General features: G+C 38.9%; 1 protein-coding gene across 1 annotated transcript in view; it reads right to left on the bottom strand.

Annotated features, from left to right (window-relative positions):
* Positions 1-1,388: 1,388 nt before the first annotated feature.
* Positions 1,389-22,290, bottom strand: part of RAB39A (RAB39A, member RAS oncogene family) — a 39,763-nt gene continuing 18,861 nt past the window's right edge. Inside the window, exon 2 of the mRNA XM_086339037.1 lies at positions 1,389-7,836. Within this exon, the coding sequence (XP_086195163.1) occupies positions 7,410-7,836 (427 nt within the window). The 3' untranslated portion in view covers positions 1,389-7,409. The remainder of the gene's footprint in view (positions 7,837-22,290) is intronic.

Here is a 22,290-nt window from a genome sequence, read left to right as displayed (position 1 = left end):
AGTAGGCAATTCACCATAGAAAAAATCAATGATCAATAAATTTGTGAAGGCTGCTCAGCCTCAGGACAGAAAAATGCAAATTAAAATGAGAAAATTTTTCTCCAGTATTTAGTATTAATAAAGATGTGAGGGGAACAAATTTTTTGGCTGTGCCATGCAGCTTGTGCCATGTAGCTTAGTTCCCCATCCAGGGACTGAACCCTGGCCCTTGCAGCAGAAGTGCTGAGTCCTAACCGCTGGACTTGCAGGGAATTACCAACAGATGTTGTTTTCTTTTCTTTTTTGAGACTATCACTGACTTCTTTTTAAATGAAATTTGGCAATAGCTACTGAAAAATGTGCAATGCCCTTTGACCCAGCAAGGACACTTTTAGGAATCTATCATATAAACTACCCACACATTTGCACCAAAATATGTTCACTAATATGTTCATTGTAACATTATTTATAGTAGAAAAATTGGAAGAAATATAAATTTCTACTATTAAAAGTATGATAATTCCCTTTATATTGTGGTACTCTATAAAACTGTCAGAGAAGGCAATGGCACCCCACTCCAGTACTCTTGCCTGGAAAATCCCATGGGCAGAGGAGCCTGGTAGGCTGCCGTCTATGGGGTCACACAGAGTCAGACACGACTGAAGTGATTTAGCTTAGCTTAGCTATGAAGCTGTCAAAGAGAAAAATCAATGTATGTCAACAGAAGGAAATTTCCAAGATCTTTATTATGTGTAAAAAGCAAGTAACAGAATAATATAAATGAATTTCATTTATGTAGTCCCTCTTCCACTGTCTATGTGTGTATAGCATGGGTAAATACATAAGAAAATGACATGAAGGATATACATAAAATTGTGAACAGTTATTTTCTCTTCAAGGAGAATGGAATTGACTTAGGATAAAAGGAACCTTTCATTTTCTACTTTATGTATCTCCCTTCCTATATATATATATTTCTTTTTACATTACTAATACGGAATAAATTAAATATTGACATAATTATTTTCAGAAATGAGTCTAACAGTGATTCTTCTGTCACCACTCTATTTTTCTATATTTTCCAAATTTTGTACAATTAGCTAGTATTCATTACATAATGGGAACACTTCTGTTAAAATGTGTGTGTTTGTCGCTCAGTCAAGTCTGTCTGACTGTTTGCGACCTCACAGCCTGCCAGGCTCCTCTGTCTATGGAATTCTCCAGGCAGGAATACTGGAATGGGTTGCCATTTTCTTCTCCAGAGCATCTTCCTGATCCAGGGACCAAACCCAGGTTTCCTGCATTGCAGGCGGATTCTTTACAGTCTGAGCCATCAGGGAAGCCCAAAATGATGGTACTACCTTAGAAACATTATGCTAATTGAAAGAAGTCAGTCATCAAAGACCACATATTTTACAATTCCATTTATATGAAATGTGCAATATAGGCAAATATAGGGACACAAAGTAGATCAATGTTTGTTTAGGACTCTGGTAGTGTGGGGTGGGGAGGGTATTGGGAGCGACAGCTAGAGAGTACAGAATTTCCTTTTTCAGGTGACACAAATGTTCTGAAACTGATTGCAGTGATGACTGCACAACTTTGAGTGTACTAAAAACCATTTAACTGTACACCTTAAGTGGGTTTTGTCTGTAAACTATGTCAATAAAGCTGTTACCAAAATATCTTTTAAAAAACAATGCTGATAACCATTTTATATATAACTAAGAAGTCCAATCCTTTGACCTGCAGTTCTTAGCACAGAGTGCACGTGCACTGCTGGTGGTGATGACTTCCCAGAATTGCTTTACAGGCATGATGTCCTATGCTCATTCAAGCACCTGTCCATCTGGTCAGATGCTGCTAGGGATCGCCAACAATCCTTGTTAAAGCGTTCTTCTCTGACTCCAAGAATCGGACCAGTGAGATAGCCGTTATTAACAATTAGTTCCTGGCACATCATACGGATTAAAACTGGCTTCATGGCAAGTTTGTAGTTAAAAGAATTTTCCTAAAAATAAAATAAAAATTATAGGTGACATTTATCAAGTGCTTACTATGTACCAATCATTGTTGTAAATATTTTACATGTAAAACTGTTTACGTATGCTGAAGTTAAGAACATTTTGTGTGGTTTAACAGCTCAATTCAAAATCTAATAAGTTCCTACTATGTGAGAGGCTGAAGCATGACAAAGATGAACCAACTACAAAAAAGTCACAAATTCTGAAATATCTGTTAAAGCAAGGTGGATGATCATGTTCCCTTTTCTGCAATTCTGAAATCCAAAAAACTGAAAATCTGAAATTCTTTTTATAACTCATTTGGCAACAAAAATTTGACCTGATCTGGTTATTGATAAACTTGTCTTTTTAGTGTGAATATTCATATATTTTGCTGCATATATGTTAATGCTTGATTATACTGTTCTACCCCACACTCTGCCAAGGTATTATGTAATATATTAGAGATTTCAGATCTCAGATTCTTATTCACACTTCACTTGTGAATAAATACACACACGTATTTAGTAGTTGCTTCTGCTTTAAAAGCACCGCTAAAGATGGCGCACTAAAAATAGATAATGTAACAATCATGTGACAATGAGTTCTCATTCTCATTCTTTTTATTCATTATTTAAAATCAAATAACATACTTCAAAAACTATGCCATATTTTTCTTCCATTGGCTGTCATTCTGAAAAAATTGCAAGAGAAATTGTAGCAAAACATGTTTGTTCCTCCATGGAATATATAAACTATAAATATACGGATCCCACATTAAATAGGATTAACTCAACATAATAATCATTAATTGTCACTGAATGTCACATAGATAATGTTTTAGGCACTATTAAAAAAAATGATGAAAAATTTACCCAGAGACATAACAAGGAATACCAGTTTTTTAATATCTTTAAATTTTTTCTTTTATATTTATTCTATATCATAATGATGTGAATTAGATTGTATAGTAATTGATTAGATTGTCATAGCTCATCACTCATATGTTATTAAGATTTTGGAAATACCAAGTCATGTAGCAGTTCATTCAGGTTCAGGAGAACAGTTTGTTAGTTATTTTAAGGTCAGTTGCTCAGGAAAGTTTAATGAGAAAACTGGAATTTAGAAAGATTCTGAAGCAGAGATGGTTGTTTATCAGCTGTGGAATATCCAAAAGTAGGTTCTGATTGGGAATCCATTCTATTTTAAAATACTAAAAATCTAACTTTAAAGCCTTCATAGACTTTATTTTTTCTTAATGATTTCCTTTGCATTTCCAGCTGAATCTCTTCAGGCAGTTACTGGGGAACAAATGAATTAGCTTATCAAACAGGTCTTTAGTCTTTTGAATGTTTCTGTGTCATAAGTAAGGAAATAGAGTGCACTCTTTTAAGATGTAGAAGAAACACTATTCAGTCGACCTAAGAAAGAATTGGAAAATTTTATTCAAGCTGAATTTGAGAAATAAAACCTGGGAAGTGTATCTCAGAAAGCTCTGAGAACTATTCTACTTGTTATAAGTCAAGGCATAGTTTATAGTTCTTTGAGACAGAAGGCTGTACATCAAATGACATATTATTAGTGACAGTTTACATAATCCAGGTCTAAGTGTCATCGTGGTAGGTTATGTGATCCTTTATAAGACCAAGAAGGAATGTTATCTTTTAAGGAGTTGTCTTTTTGATGTTAGGCCAATGGTGCTCTTAATGATTGAGCAGGTATTCCTGCTGATGAAAGAGATTTGGTTGATGCACAGTGGGGGAGAAAGGAGGCCAAAGGGCAGAGAAGAATTCTTTTGTTTAGATTTTTCTTATCTTGCCATATCTGTGAATTTTATTTCACAAAGTCAAAGGAAACTATATTCTTTTTATAATTTCATTTATGTTCTTATTTTTGCTTTGCTAGGTTTTCATTACCATGCATGAAGCCTTCTCTAGTTGCGGTGAGCAAGGGCTACTCTCTAGCTGTTGTGTGCGGGTTTCTCATTTTGGTGGCTCTCTTGTGGAGCACAGGCTCTAGGACACAAGGGCTTCAGAAATTGAGGAGCTTGCGCTCAGTAATTGCGGCTCACAGGGTCTAGAGCGTGGGTTCAGTAGTTGTGGCACATGGGCTTAGTCGCCCTGCGGCATGTGGGATCTTCCTGGATCACGGATGGAACCAGTGTCCTCTGCAGTGCAAGGCAGACTTTTAACCCAACTAGACCACCAAGGAAGCCTGAAGCTTTGTTCCTAATTTAACCAATGGCAATATAAAATCTGACAAAAGCAGCACGAAGATGATTTTATTAATCCATAGATTCAGTTTTTTCATGATGTAAAGTTAGATAAAAAGACTGCCCAAGTTATCTTAACAATAATAGAAATGACTGCTTTGGTTGCTACCAAACCAAACCAACTAACCAACCAACCAAACAAACCAAAACTGGTTTGAAGCTTTGGGAAACCTAGAGTAAACTCTCAAGTGTCCAGGCTCAAAAACTCTTGTTTGCTACTACTGCGTATATAAAGGCCACATTTACACACTCCACACTCCAATTACATAATCATTTTGGCTTAAGCTTACCATTTAATGAAACATATCACTACATGCCCTGAAAGTGTTAATAATACTCAAGATGAACAATTTCTCTCAGGGACAAATTTGTTATATGCTTGGATAGTTTTTCATTTCTTTTAAATCATATTTAAAATATTTAATAATTAGCTAATTATTAAATTAGCTACATTGTTCATTTTAAAAATTTTAATTTAAGTAAGGTTTAAATTAAATATTAAATTATATAATTCTAATGTAAAATCGAGTATTTTTGATTTATAAGAACCTTAGTCAAAATGTTTTGCCTGGAGCTAATATCTTTACTACATTGGCATTATTATCCCTATGCTACATAATGATGTGTAAGAAAATAGGTCAGTTACTTATATGTATAGGGAGATAGGCAGATAAATAGATAAAGATATCTGGCTAAGGTTATAAAGATATTTGGCAATCTGGTATAAGAACTCAAAAATTTTAGCTCCTCTATAATATAATGATTTGGCCCAATGTGAGACTTTGTGGATTCAGTTAGATAACATTTCCCCTTTTCTTCAACACACACACACAAACACACACACACCCTGACACAGCATGATTATGGAAAGAATACCAACCAAGATATAAGAATTACACTTCGATGCTTGCTTCTGCTCATGTGTGATTCTGCTAAGTATCAGCTTTATGGGGCCCTGCCTTCCCATTTGTTTCTTTTGATTCCTTAATTCGATTCTAAATCTTAGAACACATCATACGCTTTGACCAAACATGAGTGCTATCCCAACATTAGTATTACAAAGGGTATCCACTGAAAGTTAAATCACATTTTATATTTTAGCCATTTAACTTTACAAGTAGCCACAAATAACCGTACTTTAAACTACTGTTAAGTATTCACTATGTGAGTTTATGCTACTTTGAACTGATGAAAATTATAAGATTTTAAATTGTAACAATAAAAATAGACTACTTCACATTAGGGGTGACAGTATTGTCTTATCTGGCCAGTTATAGTTTGAACTTATTCAAGTAAAATTAACCCAAGGATATCAGGAAAACATTGACAATATATTCAAAAAATTATAGCGATGGTATAATTTATAGTCTCTACAGGCACTATAAAAATACTTACATTAACCTAGAAAGGTACTAGTATTTAAACATTCAAAGAGGCACAAAAACCACATTCAAACATGACTTTTGATTGAATTAAGTCTCGTCGGATTTTCTTGCCTATCATTTCCACTTTAGAGGAGTGGAGTTTCAGGGTAACAGTCTACAGAAATACATCAAACCAAGAACTGCACCAGGTCCATGAAAGCATATACCTTCTTTGCTCCTTCTGTGTGGGAGGGAAGGAAAAGAACATGGGAAAAATTCTCATCCATTGTACAAATTCTCATTCATTGTAAGTATAATAGTATGCCCATCAGCAGTTGATATTGATCTCACATTTGTATAATTCTTTCTGCACTGACAAAGCTTTTCTAAATGATTCACTGGATTCCCAAAATAATTCCATGAAATACAATTAATGAAGTCATTAGCCTTGTTTTACAGATGAGAAAACTAACAGAAGTTAAGTTACTTACTCATGTATGAATACTGGAAAGCAAAGGCAAGCTTAGAACCAGGTTTTCTGATTTCTCATTAAGTATTCTTTCTACTATACAAATTTGGTTTTCAAACAAATGAAGCAACTATAGTTAAACAGTAAAGACCTTATGATTCCAAAAAGCAGTTTCTTTGTGATCAAGAATGGTTTACAGAACAGAATAGAAATGTATATTATAAAATATTTGACATTGTCATAAAAATGTCCCTTCCAGGAGGGGAATTTAATTAACAAGTTAAAAATTAGGAAACTCAAACATTATCTTATAGCCTTAACTCATTATTTTATTTTTATTTTTACTGATGATATTTTAAAATAAAATTTGAATGCTATTTCAAACATCTAGCCAATTTTTCTTGCCCAGAAAAATATTTTCTACACTTTCCTTGTATTGAAAATGGGGAAATTTGGAAATTCACTTGAACATAAAAAGCAATTATTAAAAATATTCTACACTTACCTATATTGATAATTTTGACAATACTCAAGGTAGACTGGATTTACTTTCTTTGAAAATATCATCAGTATATGAATTCATTTTTCTTATTTTATTAAGGACAGTATACTATAAAAACAAAACATTTGCTGATAGTGATCCTTCATTTTGATTTTTACAAATATTTATAATAAAATATTTTGCTGAGATCCTTAGATGTCTCTATAAAACATAAAATTTTCAGGAGCAATAAATCAGAGAACAAAAATTAATATAAAACTTATCTTTTCATGTTCAGGCAAAATTAAGGGAGAATATTTCAGAGAATGGTTACAAACCTGCCACCTTAAGCAAGAAATTGTTATTTTAGGCCTAGTTAATAACTCTGAGATTGTTTACTTTGTAAATGAACAGTGCACTTTTAAATCCACTTTACTATTTAATATTAATTAATGCTAGAGAATGTAATTCCTGATAAAATCTTTCCAATAGATTATATGTGTGCATAAAACATCCATTTCAAACTATTAAGAAAGACGAGTAATATTGACATATTTGGATATTATGGTCAGTTATATGCTAACAAAATGAGAATGAAGGCAATTATGTAGACACTCCAATTTCCAGAAAATGTTGTCTGCTTTGCTTGATAATTTAGCAAAATACCAATCTGGTAGTTTAACAAGTTAGCATATTGCTCTGAATTAAATACCTTACAAAACAGCGTTAGCGTGGGTTTATAACTTTTTAAAATGCTTTCATCATATCATTCTGTTGTTAATGTTGGTATTTATTCTGAAATGACACCCAATCTGTTCTTAATTCTTTGGCATGTTTGAAGTCAGCAGAAGCACTCTTTCCTGGGCTTTACTGCTTCCTCAGAAGAATGCACAGTATTTGGAACAAAACCACTTTTAACCCCTTCCCAGCCATCCTGAATACAAATCTCTCCCCTTTTAATAAGTTCATATATGTCTCTTGTCAAGATAGTGAAGGATTCCTCAACATTCGTAGCATCTTTTGCTGAGGTTTCTATATACTTCATACCACAGTCTGCTGACAGTTTTTCAGCTTCTTCCCGTGTAACTTGACGTTGTGAAGCTAAATCACATTTATGTCCCACTAGCAGAAATACAATCTGAAATGGCTGTACGTGCATTTTTGCTTCTTCCAGCCAATCTTTCACGTGTTCAAAAGACCGTCGGTTAGTAATGTCAAATACTAAAAATCCACCAACCGAGTTGCGGTAATAAGATCGAGTTATTGATCTGAAAAATAAATAGAAAAAAAAGGTTGTAAGAGGACAACTTGTTCTATTTCAAACAATGTAGCACCATAACAAAATCTGAAGATACTTTAAATGTGATTTAACTAGAGTTTATAAATCAAATATGAAGTGTCTCAAGTGAACAAAAAAATTCTATGAAACTAATATGCAAGCCAGTTTCATCCACTGACAATATTAAAGTAGATATTTTTAGATAGACAAATAAGCACTTATATGTCATCTCACACTCAGGATTACTTATTTTTAAATATCCGATAGGATAATTATCACATTACTGTGATTAAAAGTATGTACACAGAAAGTTTTGGTTCAGAGCAGAAGTTACAATGATCTTAAGACTCTTTTCCTATCATTTAGGTCAACAAGCTACTCCTTATGTCAGTTAAGGAAGAAGAAACGAGGGCAAACTCGTCACTTCAGTTAGAGGTTTAGTCCTGGGTTAGCTATACCTGTTCAAGAAGCAGGAAATTGTTCAGACACAGGATATGAATCTGAGATGCATGTACTAATGATTGTTGGCCTCTACGGATCTAGTCTCTGCTCTCCTGGCCTCAGAAAGCCAACCTTTACAGAAGCTTTCTCAAACCCCTCTGGCCTCTGGCCTGCAGTGGGGTTCAGCTAGCAGGAGGGGGGTCTGCTAGAGACTGAAGGAAAGGGAGGACAGGGTGTTTACCCCTCCCTTTTTCTCTGCCAGGCTGTGATTTCGTAGTGGTTGTTTTCTTCTGCTTCTTGCTGAGGTTGCTGTTGGGTAGTCCCTCTGCCTCTCAGCAGGTTCTGGCAGTCTCATTCCCTTTCCCTGCCCTTTCTGGCCACGGCATTATAGCTTCCCACTGAATGCTTCACCATTCTTTGTTGGTGCCCTTGACATGGCCCACATTTCTGGAAATAGTCATCTTCATTAAACTCTTTGCAGTTAACCTTTCAAGCGTGCCATTTGTTTCCTGACTAAATCAAGAGGCAAGATGGCAAGGCCATACTATTTTATATTTTTTGCCTTTATGTATGTTGTTTTCTCTACCTAGAATGTCTTCTACATTTTTCTTTGCCTAGCAAACTCCCATTTCTTCTTTAGAGCGTCAGTTAAAAAATCCTATCATATAAAAAGCCTTCCTTGTCACTGTCTTCTCCTCCTCTACCTCTCTTAGGTATTTCTCTAATAACTCCATTGAACCTTTGGCATACTGCCATTATTTATCAATTTTCATAATGTATTGATTGGATTTGTTGGTATTTCTTCTACTTAATGAAGACATAACAACAAATATGTTCCTTCTTGAGGGCCAAACATATTCCATCTATGTATCTAACAATTGCCTGACAAGTGATGGATGTACTTTAATATTTGTTATATTGGATTAATTAATCTTATTGGAGAGGGAACATGTTAAATGTTATATGAGCCACAGATCACATAAGTGTCTCAGCTTCCAAGTTGTCAGTGATTTTTTTTTTTTGGTAAAGCCACGTGGCTTGCAGAATCTTAGTTCCCTGGTGGTGGTGGTGGTTTAGTCGTTAAGTTGTGTCTGACTTTGCAACCCTGCAGACTGTGGCCGGGCCAGGCTCCTCTGTCCATGGGATTTCCCAGGCAAGAATACTGGAGTGGGTTGCCAGTTCCTTCTCCAGGGGATCTTCCCAATCCAGGGACTGAGCCTGCATCTCCTGCTTGGCAGGTAGATTCTTTACCATTGAGCCACCTGGAAAGTCCTTAGTTCCCTGACCAGGGATCAAACCTGGGACTCCTGTAGCGGAAGCATGGAGTCCTAAACACTGCACTGTTAGGGAATTACCCAAGTTGTCAGTGATCTTAAGCGTTTAGATCATCCTTAAGCAAGTGTTCCTGTTACTTGCCTGAGGCACCAAAGATATTTGTGAAGTGTCAGTTACTTTACATACCTTCTTTATCCTTATTGCTGAAATCACAGCTCAGTTCAGTGTCTGGATACCACAAGTACAATTTGTTGAAGAAAGATTACCTCACTTCTGCATATCTCTTGCTTGCCCTTCTCCTTGGAATTCCTAATAGAGAGGCTCTTAAGTGACTGCTTAAAAAAACCTCTTTCAAGGACTGCTGTACCATACAGTTGGAGACAGTAAGAAAAAACTCCCCCTATGATTGTGTGAGTGCTAAGTTGCTTCAGTCATGTCCAGCTCTTTGTAACCCTATGGACTGCAGTCCACCTGGCTGCTCTGTCCATTGGATTCTCCAGGCAAGAATACTGGGGTAGGTTGCCATACCCTTCTCCAGGGGATATTCCAGACCCAAGGACTGAACCTGCAACTTCTGCATTTGTAGGGGAGCTCTTTACCACTAGCGCAACCTGGGAAGCACACTCCTATTACCACTGGCAGGCTATAAATAATGCAGTTCATTTAAGTTGTTGCTGTTCTTTTTTAATTTTGCGGGATAACGAATTTGTTATTGTTTTACTGCTCATCTATATGCTGGAATTTAGGCAGATGTGCAGGGGAGAAGGCAATGGCACCCCACTCTAGTACTCTTGCCTGGAAAATCCCATGGAAGGAGGAGCCTGGTAGGCTGCAGTCCATGGGGTCGCTAAGAGTCGGACACGACTGAGCGACTTCACTTTCACTTTTCACTTTCATGCATTGGAGAAGGAAATGGCAACCCACTCCAGTGTTCTTGCCTGGAGAATCCCAGAGACAGGGGAGCCTGGTGGGCTGCCGTCTATGGGGTTGCACAGAGTCGGACACGACTGAACTGACTTAGCAGCAGCAGCAGCAGCAGCAGGGCTCCCCAGGTGGCGCTAGTGGTAAAGAACCCACCTGCCATTGCAGGATACCTAAGAGACAGGGGTTTGATCTCTGGGTCTGGAAGATCTCCTGGAGGAGGGAATGGCTATCTACTCCAGTATTCTTGCCTGGAGAATTCCATGGACAGTGGAGCCTGGCAGGTCAAGTTCCACAGGGTCTCAAAGAGTCGAACACAACTGAAGCGACTTAGCACATAGTGTCTTCAGTTCAGTCACTCAGTCGTGTCCGACTCTTTGCGACCCCATGAATCACAGCACGCCAGGCCTCCCTGTCCATCACCAACTCCCGGAGTTCACTGAGACTCACATCCATCGAGTCGGTGATGCCATCCAGCCATCTCATCCTCTGTCGTCCCCTTTTCCTCCTGCTCCCAATCCCTCCCAGCATCAGAGTCTTAGGGAAACCTACATAAGGCTGACATTAGACTGAAAGCTTTCACTTACTCAGAACCAAGTCTGTATTACTCCCCCTTCACCAATTAATTTCCTAACAGTATAATTTAAAACAATATGCCTTTAAATTTTTTTTTTTTTATTTACTTTTAACTCTGCTGGGTTTTTGTTCCTGCACGTGGCTTTCTCTAGTTGCAGCAAGTGGGGACGGGAGCGGTGCGTGGGCTCCTTGTTGTGGGGCTTTATCTTGTTGCTGAGCATGGACTCTAGGCTACATGGGCTTCAGTAGTTGAGGCATGGGAGTTCAGAAGCTGCAGCTGTTGCGCTCCAGAGCACAGGCTCAATAGTTGTGGCACGTAGGCTTAGTTGCTTTACAGCATGTGAGGTCTTTCTGGGTCAGGGATCGAACCCATGTCTCCCGCATGAGCAGGTGGATTCTTTATCTTTGAGCCACCAGGGAAGCCCAAACCCACATGCTTTTGTGGTTAAAAACGCAACACTGTTCAGGATTGGGGGACACATGTGCACCCGTGGCTGACTCATGTCAATGTATGGCAAAAACCACCACAATACTGTAAAGTAATTAGCCTCCAATTAAAACAAATTAATTAATTAAAAAAACTCAACACTGAAATGCTTGTCTATTGGGCAGAGGCATGTCTTACACTGTAGGAAATGCTATATATTCTAGCACTCTGTATTTAATTTTGAAAACATATTTGGAATACAGTTGGCAAAACATTCTATAGAATAAAATAATAGCAAAATATATGTAACATATTCTATAAAACAGCCCTTATTAATAATTAGTTGAAATAAAAGGCCTCAATAGGACATCTGCCTTTTTTCAATATAATAACTTGATCTCCAGTTTGTATCCAGATATTAGATTTAGAATTCTGATATAGTTAGGCTTCAAATTCAGAATTAGTTGTCCTAAGAAGTGGGGTTTTCCCTAAAATAATTGGGTATCCCTGCTGTCAATTATTTAGGGGAAGAGACAGGCCTCAAGATTGAAAAATAGAACTTGAGAGTCAGGTCTTACAGAGATGATGAGGGGGCATCTATCTTTCTCTGGAAGTTCCTCTCTTGGGTTGAGACACCTAGGTCTTCAGAATGTCTTAAAGGTGTTTTAAGGAGGCAGGGAATAAACCCTAAAAGAACTAGGTAGATAGGTCTTCCTGTAAAGAATCCAAGAGTTGTAAAGAATGAAGAGTAACAATTTTTTTTAAGCAACAACATCTTTTGCATGTTATTTTATATCTATTTCCTTCTGGGCTTTGAAAGTCTCATTGAATGAATAAATGATTTAAAGAAAGCCTGGGAAAGGTTCCACTGGACAATTACAGGCATGACATTTTAGAATACAGACATGCCCTTTTTGTCAAGAGCTATTATGCTTTTGAGAAATAGTTCTTGGCTTAAAACCTGGCTTTGATAGAGATTAACAAACAACAGGTGTCTGTGCAATCTGAGTGCTCATCAAGAGCTAGGTGTTCTGATTCATAGGCAGGAACTATGTCATCAAACAGAAGTCATATATACAGGCAGGAATAGGGGTGGAACCTGAGGAGACCTGGAGCAACAGGGCACACACATCTAGCATGTCTACTTCTGCAACACCCTCTCAACCTACAGCCTTATGTGGATTTCCCCTATAATCAAAGAGGAAAAAAATTCAAGTCTGCCTTACAGTTGGCCCCATGGACTGCAGCCCACCAGGCTCCTCCATCCATGCATTTTCCAGGCAAGAGTACTGGAGTGGGGCGCCATTGCCTTCTCTGAAATAATATCTTGGTATCGGTCAATTCCACTCAATAGTGGAAAGGAGAAATCCTTCCATTTCTTCCAAAGGAGAAATCCTCCATAATGAGGAACTTTCACCAGAGGAAGAGATGGAGAAATGTATGTTAAGGACCTACATCAATTCATGAGCAGAGGCTAAGGGTTAGGTATGTTGGAAAAAACAAAATCAGAAGATTGATAATAAGGATATTTGGGATGTGTGGATGGGTCTTGAGTATGCAAATACTGTATCCAATGAAAATATTTACCAAAAGCCTCCTCTGTGAAGGAGTTCTTAATAATCGGCTAAACAAAATGTCCTGTCCTACACTCATCAGTCAGTATTTTTATCCTATTTTGGACTCAAAGTGATCATGGTAGCAAGCTGACTGGGCTCAGCATAGACTTTCTCGTATCTCAAGTTTAATAGCTTAATACTCAATTTTCTAGCAGTTAATGATATCTTGAATATGGTACCTTACCTGGGAAAACCATCACAAAGGGGACACTGATATGTTCTCACTGTAAAAGACATTTAATGTGGACTCAAGCCATGCTAGCACCACCATCCATGAATTTATGGAATGCCTTATACAGAGTCATGATATCCCACACTTTGCTACAGACCAAAAGGTTTCAGTTAACGGGAAGAAATGGGCTGATTCCGTAAGATTCAATGAGCTTATGTCACAATCGCCTAGAAGCATACACCTATAAAACTGTGGAATGGGTTATTAAGATCCAGTTATGTTAACAGATACACACACACACATATGTATAATAGATAAACAAAAAGTTTATCTATTTGTTTAGATAAACTTCCCTGGTGGCACAGTAGATAAGAATCTGCCTGCTAATGCAGGGGACATGGGTTCGATCCCTGGTCCAGGAAGATTCCACATGCCGAGGAGCAACCAAGCCCATGTGCCACAACTACTGAGCCCACGTGCTACAACTACTGAAGCCCAGGTACCTAGAGCCTATGCTCGGCAACAGGAGAAGCCACTGCAATGAGGAGCCTGTGTGCTGCAACAAAGAGTAGCCCCTGCTTGCCAGGACTAGAGAAAGCCTGGGCAAAGCAACAAAGGCCCAGCACAGCCAAAAATAAATAAAATATTCAATACACATTACAATAACTTAAGTGGAAAAGAATCTGAAAAAGAACACACACACAACTCCTCCCCCCTACCACACACACACACATATAAAAAACTCAATCAACTTGCTGTACACCTGAAACTAACACAACACTGTAAACCAACTATACTTCAATTAAAAAAAAGATTTGGTTATGCTTATGTCCAGGGGTTGACACCCTGTAAAATCTTAGTATGATCCTTCAGGATGTATATGTTCTAAGCTAGTGAGGAATATAGTAGGTAGTGATTTTTTCCCCATAAAAAGATGTTGTGGTATGGGAAACAAAGGGTAAAAGTGGGGTGATGGTACCTTTCACAATTACACTTAATGAGTCACTAACATTTTTTGTTGCTTCTAATCTCTGTGACTCTGAACTCTGCTGATACAAAGGTTTTAGCATCCAAGGGAGAAACGCTTTCACTAGAGAACCTCGTGACACTTCTATTGAATTTGTAGCTGAGACTGCCAACTGTCCATTCAGGGTTTCTTATGGTAATGGGTGAAAAGGCAAAAAAAGGGGCAACTATCATGGGGACCACACTGGCCTCTTATGGTTCTCGCCCTGGGATCTTTGGGTTCATTCCAAGCCTGGTCCCCCGCTATCCTGTCAAGGCTCTGCGACCCAGACATGCTTCCAGTAGCTTTTGTTTTTTATTAAAGTCCTCAAATTGATTTGCTGCTGGCAACCAAAGATCTGATTGACAGAGGCTACAGATATTTTGTAGGAAAGAATGATGGAAAACAAAGTTACAAACATAAACTTTCAACATAGTTTTATGAAGCCAAAATTCATTCATTAAAAAAAAAATTGTGGTAAAAAACACTTAAGATTTACTCTCTTAACAACTTTAAAGTATACAGTATTGTTAACTATAAGCACAATGTTGTACAACAGATTCTCTAGAACTTTTTCATCCTGCATGACTGATACTTCCATTCTCATTGAATAGTAACTTCTTATTTCCTACCCTCTCCCACATGCCCAGCCCCTAACAACCACCATTCTGCATTCTGCATTTGTGAGTCTGACTTCTGCAAATACCTCATATAAGTGGAATCATGCAATATTTGTCCCTCTGTGACTGGCTTATTTTGCTGCAGGAAAATGGGGAACAAGAGGACAGTCATGTCCCAGGTCTCAGGTGAGTCCCTGAGACAGGCCACCAAGTAAGTGTCCTTGGCAGGGAAGAATTCAAGAGTAAGCCATAGTAAAGTGAAAACAAGTTTATTCTGGGAGATACACACTACAGAGACGAAGTGTGGGCCATCTAAAAAGTCAAGAGGCCCTGATAAATGGGGAGTTTTTATGGGCTGAGTAACTACCTATGCTAACAAGTAGGAGGATTATTCCAATTCTTTCAGGGAAGGGACAAGGATTTCCAGGAGTTGGACCACTGCCCACTTTTTGGTCTTTTATGGTCAGTTTGGGAATTTTCATGGCACCTGTGGGTATGTCATTTAGCATGCTACTATATAACAATGAGCATACAATGAGGCTGAAAGTCTCAGTTCAGTTCAGCCGTTCAGTCGTGTCTGACTCTTTGCGACCCCATGAATAGCAGCACGCCAGGCCTCCCTGTCCATCACCAACTCCCGGAGTTTATTCAAACTCATGTCCATCGAGTTGGTGATGCCATCCAGCCATCTCATCCTCTGTCATCCCCTTCTCCTCCTGCCCTCAATCCCTCCAAGCATCAGGGTCTTTTCCAATGAGTCAACTCTTCGCATGAGGTGGCCAAAGTATTGGAGTTTCAGCTTTAGCAGCAGTCCTTCCAATGAACACCCAGGACTGATCTCCTTCAGAATGGACTGGTTGGATCTCCTTGCAGTCCAAGGGACTCAAGAGTCTTCTCCAACACCACAGTTCAAAAGCATCAATTCTTCAGCACTCAGCTTTTTTCACAGTCCAACTCTCACATCCATACATGACCACTGGAAAAACCATAGCCTTGACTAGACGGACCTTTGTTGGCAAAGTAATGTCTCTGCTTTTCAATATACTATCTAGGTTGGTCATAACTTTCCTTCCAAGGAGTAAGCGTCTTTTAATTTCATGGCTGCAATCACTATCTGCAGTGATTTTGGAGCCCCAAAAAATAAAGTCTGACACACTTTCCACTGTTTCCCCATCTATTTCCCACATAAAGTCTGACACACTTTCTACTGTTTCCCCATCTATTTCCCATGAAGTGATGGGACCAGATGCCATAATCTTCGTTTTCTGAATGTTGAGCTTTAAGCCACCTTTTTCACTCTCCTCTTTCACTTTCATCAAGAGGCTTTTTAGTTCCTCTTCACTTTCTGCCATAAGGGTGGTCTCATCTGCATATCTGAGGTTATTGATATTTCTCCCGGCAATCTTGATTCCAGCTTGTGCTTCTTCCAGCCCAGTGTTTCTCATGATGTACTCTGCATAGAAGTTAAATAAGCAGGGTGACAATATACAGCCTTGACGTACTCCTTTTCCTATTTGGAACCAGTCTGTTGTTCCATGTCCAGTTCTAACTGTTGCTTCCTGACCTGCATATAGGTTTCTCAAGAGGCAGGTCAGGTGGTCTGGTATTCCCATCTCTTTCAGAATTTTCCACAGTTTATTGTGATCCACCCAGTTGGAAGTCAAATCTTCTGCAATCTTGGCCTAGCTGGTTCTAACCAGTTTATGTCATCTCTTCAATGACTATGTCATTCTTTTAAAGATTGTGACCTGCCCATTTCTCTCCTGTCTCAATTTCACATATTAATACATAATGCTCCCAAGATTTATCCTCGTTATAGCATATGACAGGGTTTCTTTTTCTTTTTTATGGCTGAATGATTTTCAATTGTATGTATATACCACATTTTCTTTATCCATTCATCTCAAAATTTATTCCTACATGTATATTTACTTTAGAATAGAAAAGGAAAAAGTTTGTCTTGTTTATGTAAACATTTTAAACTGTTTAATCATTCTCTCTAATTTTTTTTCCTGAAATACATATAGACAAATGAACTTGAGAGCACTGGAGTTAGCTTACATTTATAGAGTTACTTAATATATGGACAATGCAACCAAGTGTGAATGAGATCTTATATGTTATTACTATGAACTTTATAGGATGTGCACTAGCCTCTTACAAAAGCAACAAAACATAGAAAACACTTGCTGACTTGACTTGGGTAAAATGAGCCAGTTGTTCCATTCTGGAAATGCCCTTCCTGTGGCTTTGCCAACTGCCAAATAGGCATTTGGAAGATGGAAGTACTTTGATGTTAAAAGGCTGTTGGCAGCAAGCAGCCTACAAATGCAATAGCTTTGGGAGTGCCTTTTTTCACCATGACATTACATTCCTATTGCCCTTCTGGGAATAGTCATTGTGTTGATGTTTTACTTACCTGCTTCATTTGTAATCCAGGCCCTTAGGACTGCTTTCAAGACACCGAAACACATCTCCCCCGCCCCCCTCCTCTTATTATTACTGACTTTAATAGTCCCTGCTCTTGCCTTCTGAAATGTGTTAAGTCGCTTCAGTTGTGTCCAACTCTTTGCAACCCCATGGACGGTAGCCCGCCAGGCTTCTCTGTCCATGGACTTCTCCAGGCAAGAATATTGGAGTGGGTTGCTGTTCCCTTTTCCAGGGGATCTTCCTGACCCAGGGATCGAACCAGGGTCTCCTGCATTACAGGAAGGTTCTTTACCCTCTGAGTTATCAGGGATGACTTCTAAAACTTGGGGTTATAGGATATCTTTTTTCATACAAATAAATATTAAAATTCTCTTTGTATAATTCCAAGGTCTTTTCATCAAAAATCAAATTTGTGGTTTGGAGGCTATATGTAATATTTACAATACCCAATGGCCACATTCTCTCTTTGGATATGGGAATTAATTCCCGTGTGACCATCTTTTTTTTTCCCCCCCTTTACCACAGATCATCATTTTATGATAGTGAGGCCTTCTTATCACCCTCCCCAAAGCATGCTCTATTCACCCTGTATCCTCTATTTTCCTCTGTAGTAATTAACCCATTCTAATGTCTATATAATTTTTCCAACTTATTTGGTTATAGCCTATCTCCCCTAAGTAGAAGACAAGCTACACAAGAGCAAAGATTTTTTTTTTCATTTTTTGGTGCATTGTAGCCTAGTGTCTATTGGAGAAGGAAATGGCAACCCACTCCAGTGTTCTTGCCTGGAGAATCCCAGGGACGGGGGAGTCTGGTGGGCTGCCGTCTATGGGGTCGCACAGAGTTGGACACTACTGAAGCGACTTAGCAGCAGCAGCAGCAGCAGCATCCTAGTGTCTAAAACAAAACTGGGCATGTGTGAGGCCTATTGCGAGTTGTAAATAAATAAACAACTGAATTAGTAAGTTGAGACTCTGTAAGGCTATGCCCAGGCAGCATGCAAATAAGCAAATGGGAGAATAACAGAGGAAAATATAAAAGAGCTTATCTCCTTTAGATATTTATAGTGGGGATTCATGAAATAGGCCAAATAACAAAGAGGAGAAGAGGGCTGAATAGCAGCACACACTATAAACATATAGGTGAAATCATTCACCTTTTCTAAAGAACTACCGTATTTAAATTGGTAGTAATTCAAATTGTCCTCTGTAGTGGATTCTAGATGGTAGACATGTCATGTGAAAATCCAAATAATTTATTTAGAAATTAATGAGAAATGTTTCTAGCTTCACCATGTGTCTGTAAGGTAATAATGAAAGATGCTTATTTTCCATTTGGTATGGTACCAGAAAGTGTAGAAAAGACTAGCACTTATTCTGACACTCTCTGGCATCCTTTTGCAGAACAAAAATGAGATGATGATAGCGTCTCATATTTGATCTTCCGTGTAACATAATGCATTATGTGATTTAATGTAAGTAAAGAACATTTTCTCTTGGGCTATAATCCTCCTACCATTTTGTGACGTCTGCTTCCATATGACTCTCTCAATATTGCTTCATTTCATGTGGCTTTGTATATCTCTCCATATTTTATAATTTATGTTGGTGTTTATCCTTTTCTCATTTCATTTTGTATCTGAAATTATGCAGCTTTTATTTTCAAGAAATTAGAATAGGTTCTTTTCTATTCTTTTTCTAAATTCATGTTTTCATCAAAGTTAACTGTGTACTTATAGAACATCCTTATTTTTCCCATTCCCCAAACCTGCCAATACTGTATCATATCATAATTGTAGAAAGATCATTTCCTGGCATTTGGTTATTCTGACCATGTAAACTTTTCAATGCTGAGCCCTGAAATAAACTATGATTTTTTTCCCTTAGAGTTGATGACTATCTTGCATATTAATCAAGATAGACCAGGCTATGCTACAGCAAGAGATAACCCACCTCTTGATAGGAAGAAGGTTAAAAAAAAATCTGGGCTGTACTTTAAAACTATCACATGTGAGTTCTGGTCAAATCTATTGGCCAGAAATAGTCATATGATTCTAAGTGCAAGAGGGAAAGGAAATATATTCCTCCCATGTGTCCAGAGGAAAAGAAGCATCAGATAATGAGTGAGCCCTCTCTACCACATTTTTTCCTTCCTTTTTTTTTTTTGCTAGTTTTCCATGCAGGCCTCAATAATCCAACCCCAAACTCTGCCAGTTGCCATCTTTTAGAAAGTTAATTCCAGTTAGCTCTTCTGTCAATTTCACCTTCTGGAGGATTCTCTCCTACAATTTTCTGCCCTGCTCCAGTCAGTCAGGCCTGGTTGTCCTTGGTATCTGGGGCAGAGAAAGCATCCTGGATCTCCCTTCACCATTTTCTAGGGCATTTCCTTTGCTTTTCTTTAGAAGTAAATCTCCTGTTCCTCATAGCCCATGTCTTCATTCCTAGTTTATTCTTTTACATGCATGTGTGTGCTTGTCTATGTATATATAGAGAGATACAGAGCATATCTTCAAGTGCCTTCCTAAAAAAGATGCATGAGGGAGACTTGTTCAAGATGGCAGAGTAGAAGGATGAGTGCTCACATCCTCCTGTGAGTGCACCAAAATTGCAACTAGCTGTTGACCAACCATCAACAGGAAGATTATGGAACCCACCAAAAAAGATATCCCACAACCAAAGACAAAGGAGAAGCCACAACAAGATGGTAGGAGGGGCACAATCATGATCAAATCAAATCTCATACCCACCAGTTGGGAAACCCACAAATTGGAGAACAATATTACCAAAAAAGTTCTGCCATTGTTGTGAAGCTTCTGAGCCCTATGTCAGGCTTCCCAGCCTGGGTATCCAGCAAAGGGACTAGGAGTCTCCAGTGAAGCGGATTTTGAAGGCCAGCAGGATTTAATTACAGGACTCCCACAGGACGAGAGGAAACCGAGACTCCACTCTAGGAGGGCACACACACAAAAATCTTGTGTGCCCCAGGACCCAGGGGAAAGGAGCAGTGACTCCACAGGAGACTGAACCACATCTACTTGTTAGTGTTTGAGGGTCTCCTGCAAAGGGTCTCCTGCAAAGTGGCTCACTGCAGGGATGGGGGCACTGGCAGCAGTAGTCCTAGGAGGTGCCCCTTGGTGTGAGCCCTCTTGGAGGCTGCCATTAGTCCTACCATGGCAGCTTCTCAGGTGGCTCTACTGGTAAAGAGCCCACCTGCCAATGAGAGAGACATAAGAGATGTGGGTTTGATACTTGGGTTGGGAAGATCCATGGACAGAGGAGCCTGGCAGGCTACAGCCCTGCTACTGCTAAGTCACTTCAGTCGTGCCTGACTCTGTGCGACTCCATAGATGGCAGCCCATCAGGCTCCCCCGTCCCTGGGATTCTCCAGGCAAGAACACTGGAGTGGGTTGCCATTTCCTTCTCCAATGCATGAAAGTGAACAGCGAAAGTGAAGTCGCTCAGTGGTGTCCAACCCTCAGTGACCCCATGGACTGCAGCATTCCAGGCTCCTCCATCCATGGGATTTTCCAGGCAAGAGTACTGGAGTGGGGTGCCATTGCCTTCTCCGGGCTACAGCCCATGGGGTTGCAAAGAGTAGGACATAACTGAATCGACTTAGCATGAAGGCATGCATGCAGGGCCTTTAGACTCTAAGGCTGGGTAACATCAAGCCAAACTAATAAGGAGGGAGTGCAGCCCCACCCATCAGCAGATATTTGGATTAAGAGCACAGCCCTGTCCACTAGAGCAAGACCCAGTTTTTCCCACCATCAGTACCTCCCATCAGGAAGCTTGCACAAGCCTTAGCCTCATCCACCAGAGGGCAGACAGAAGAAGCAAGAAGAACCATGATCCCACAATGGTTAGAACAAAAACCACATTACAGAAAGTTAATTAGGATGAAAAAGCAGAGAGTTATGTCCCACATGAAGCAACAAAATCCCAGAAAGACAACTAAATGAAGTGGAGGTAGCAATCTTCCAGAAAAAGAATTCAGAATAATGATAGTGAAGATGATCCATGATCTCAGGAAAAGAATGCAAAGGATGCAAGAAATGTTTGCCAAAAACCCAGAAGAACTATCAAGAACAAACAGAGATGCATAATACTAGAAGGAATCAATAGCAGAATAACCGAGGCAGAGGAACAGATAAGTGACCTGGAAGACAAAAGGAAAAAATCACAGCCACAAAAAAGTATATTACAAAACAAAACAAGAGATGAAGACAGCATAAGAGACCTCTGAGACAACATTAAATGCACCAACATTCATATTTATAGGGGTCCCAGCAGGAGAAGAGAGAGAGAGAAAGGACCTGAGAAAATATTTGATGAGATAATCAGCTGAAAACTCCTCCAGCACGGGAAAAGAAATAGTCAGCTAAGACCAGGAAGTGCAGAGAGTACCAGGAAAGATAGACCCAAGAAGGAACATGCTGAGACACACAGTGATCAAATTGACAAAAATTAAAGACAAAGATAAACTATTAAAAGAAATGAGGGAAAAATGACTAATAACATATAAGCCAACTCCCATAATTTTCAGCTGATTTTTCAATAGAAACCCTCTAAGCCGGAAAGGAATAGCATGATATATTTAAAGTGATGAAAGGGAAGAACCTACAATGAAGAATACACTACCCAGCAAGACTCGCCTTCAGATTTGATGGAGAAATCAAAAGCTTTCCAGACAAGCAAAAGTTAAGAGAATTCAGCACCACCAAACCAGCTTTACAATAAACGCTAAAGGCACTTCTCCAGGCAGGAAACGCAAGAGAAGGAAAAGAAAAAATAAACTCCAAACAATTAAGAAAATGGTAATAGGATCATATATATCAATAATTACCTTAAATGTAAATGGATTAAATGCACCAACCAAAAGACATAGACTGGCTGAGTGGATACAAAAACAAGACCCAATATATGCTGTCTACAAGACAACCACCTCAGACCTAGGGTC

This window comes from Bos grunniens, chromosome 15 (genome assembly GCF_055505025.1).
Source record: "Bos grunniens cultivar Pamir isolate PY7600 chromosome 15, Bosgru_T2T1.0, whole genome shotgun sequence".
Classification (NCBI taxonomy): Eukaryota; Metazoa; Chordata; class Mammalia; order Artiodactyla; family Bovidae; genus Bos; species Bos grunniens.
Note: the sequence above shows the minus strand (reverse complement) of the source record. Positions and strands in the feature narration are given on the sequence as shown.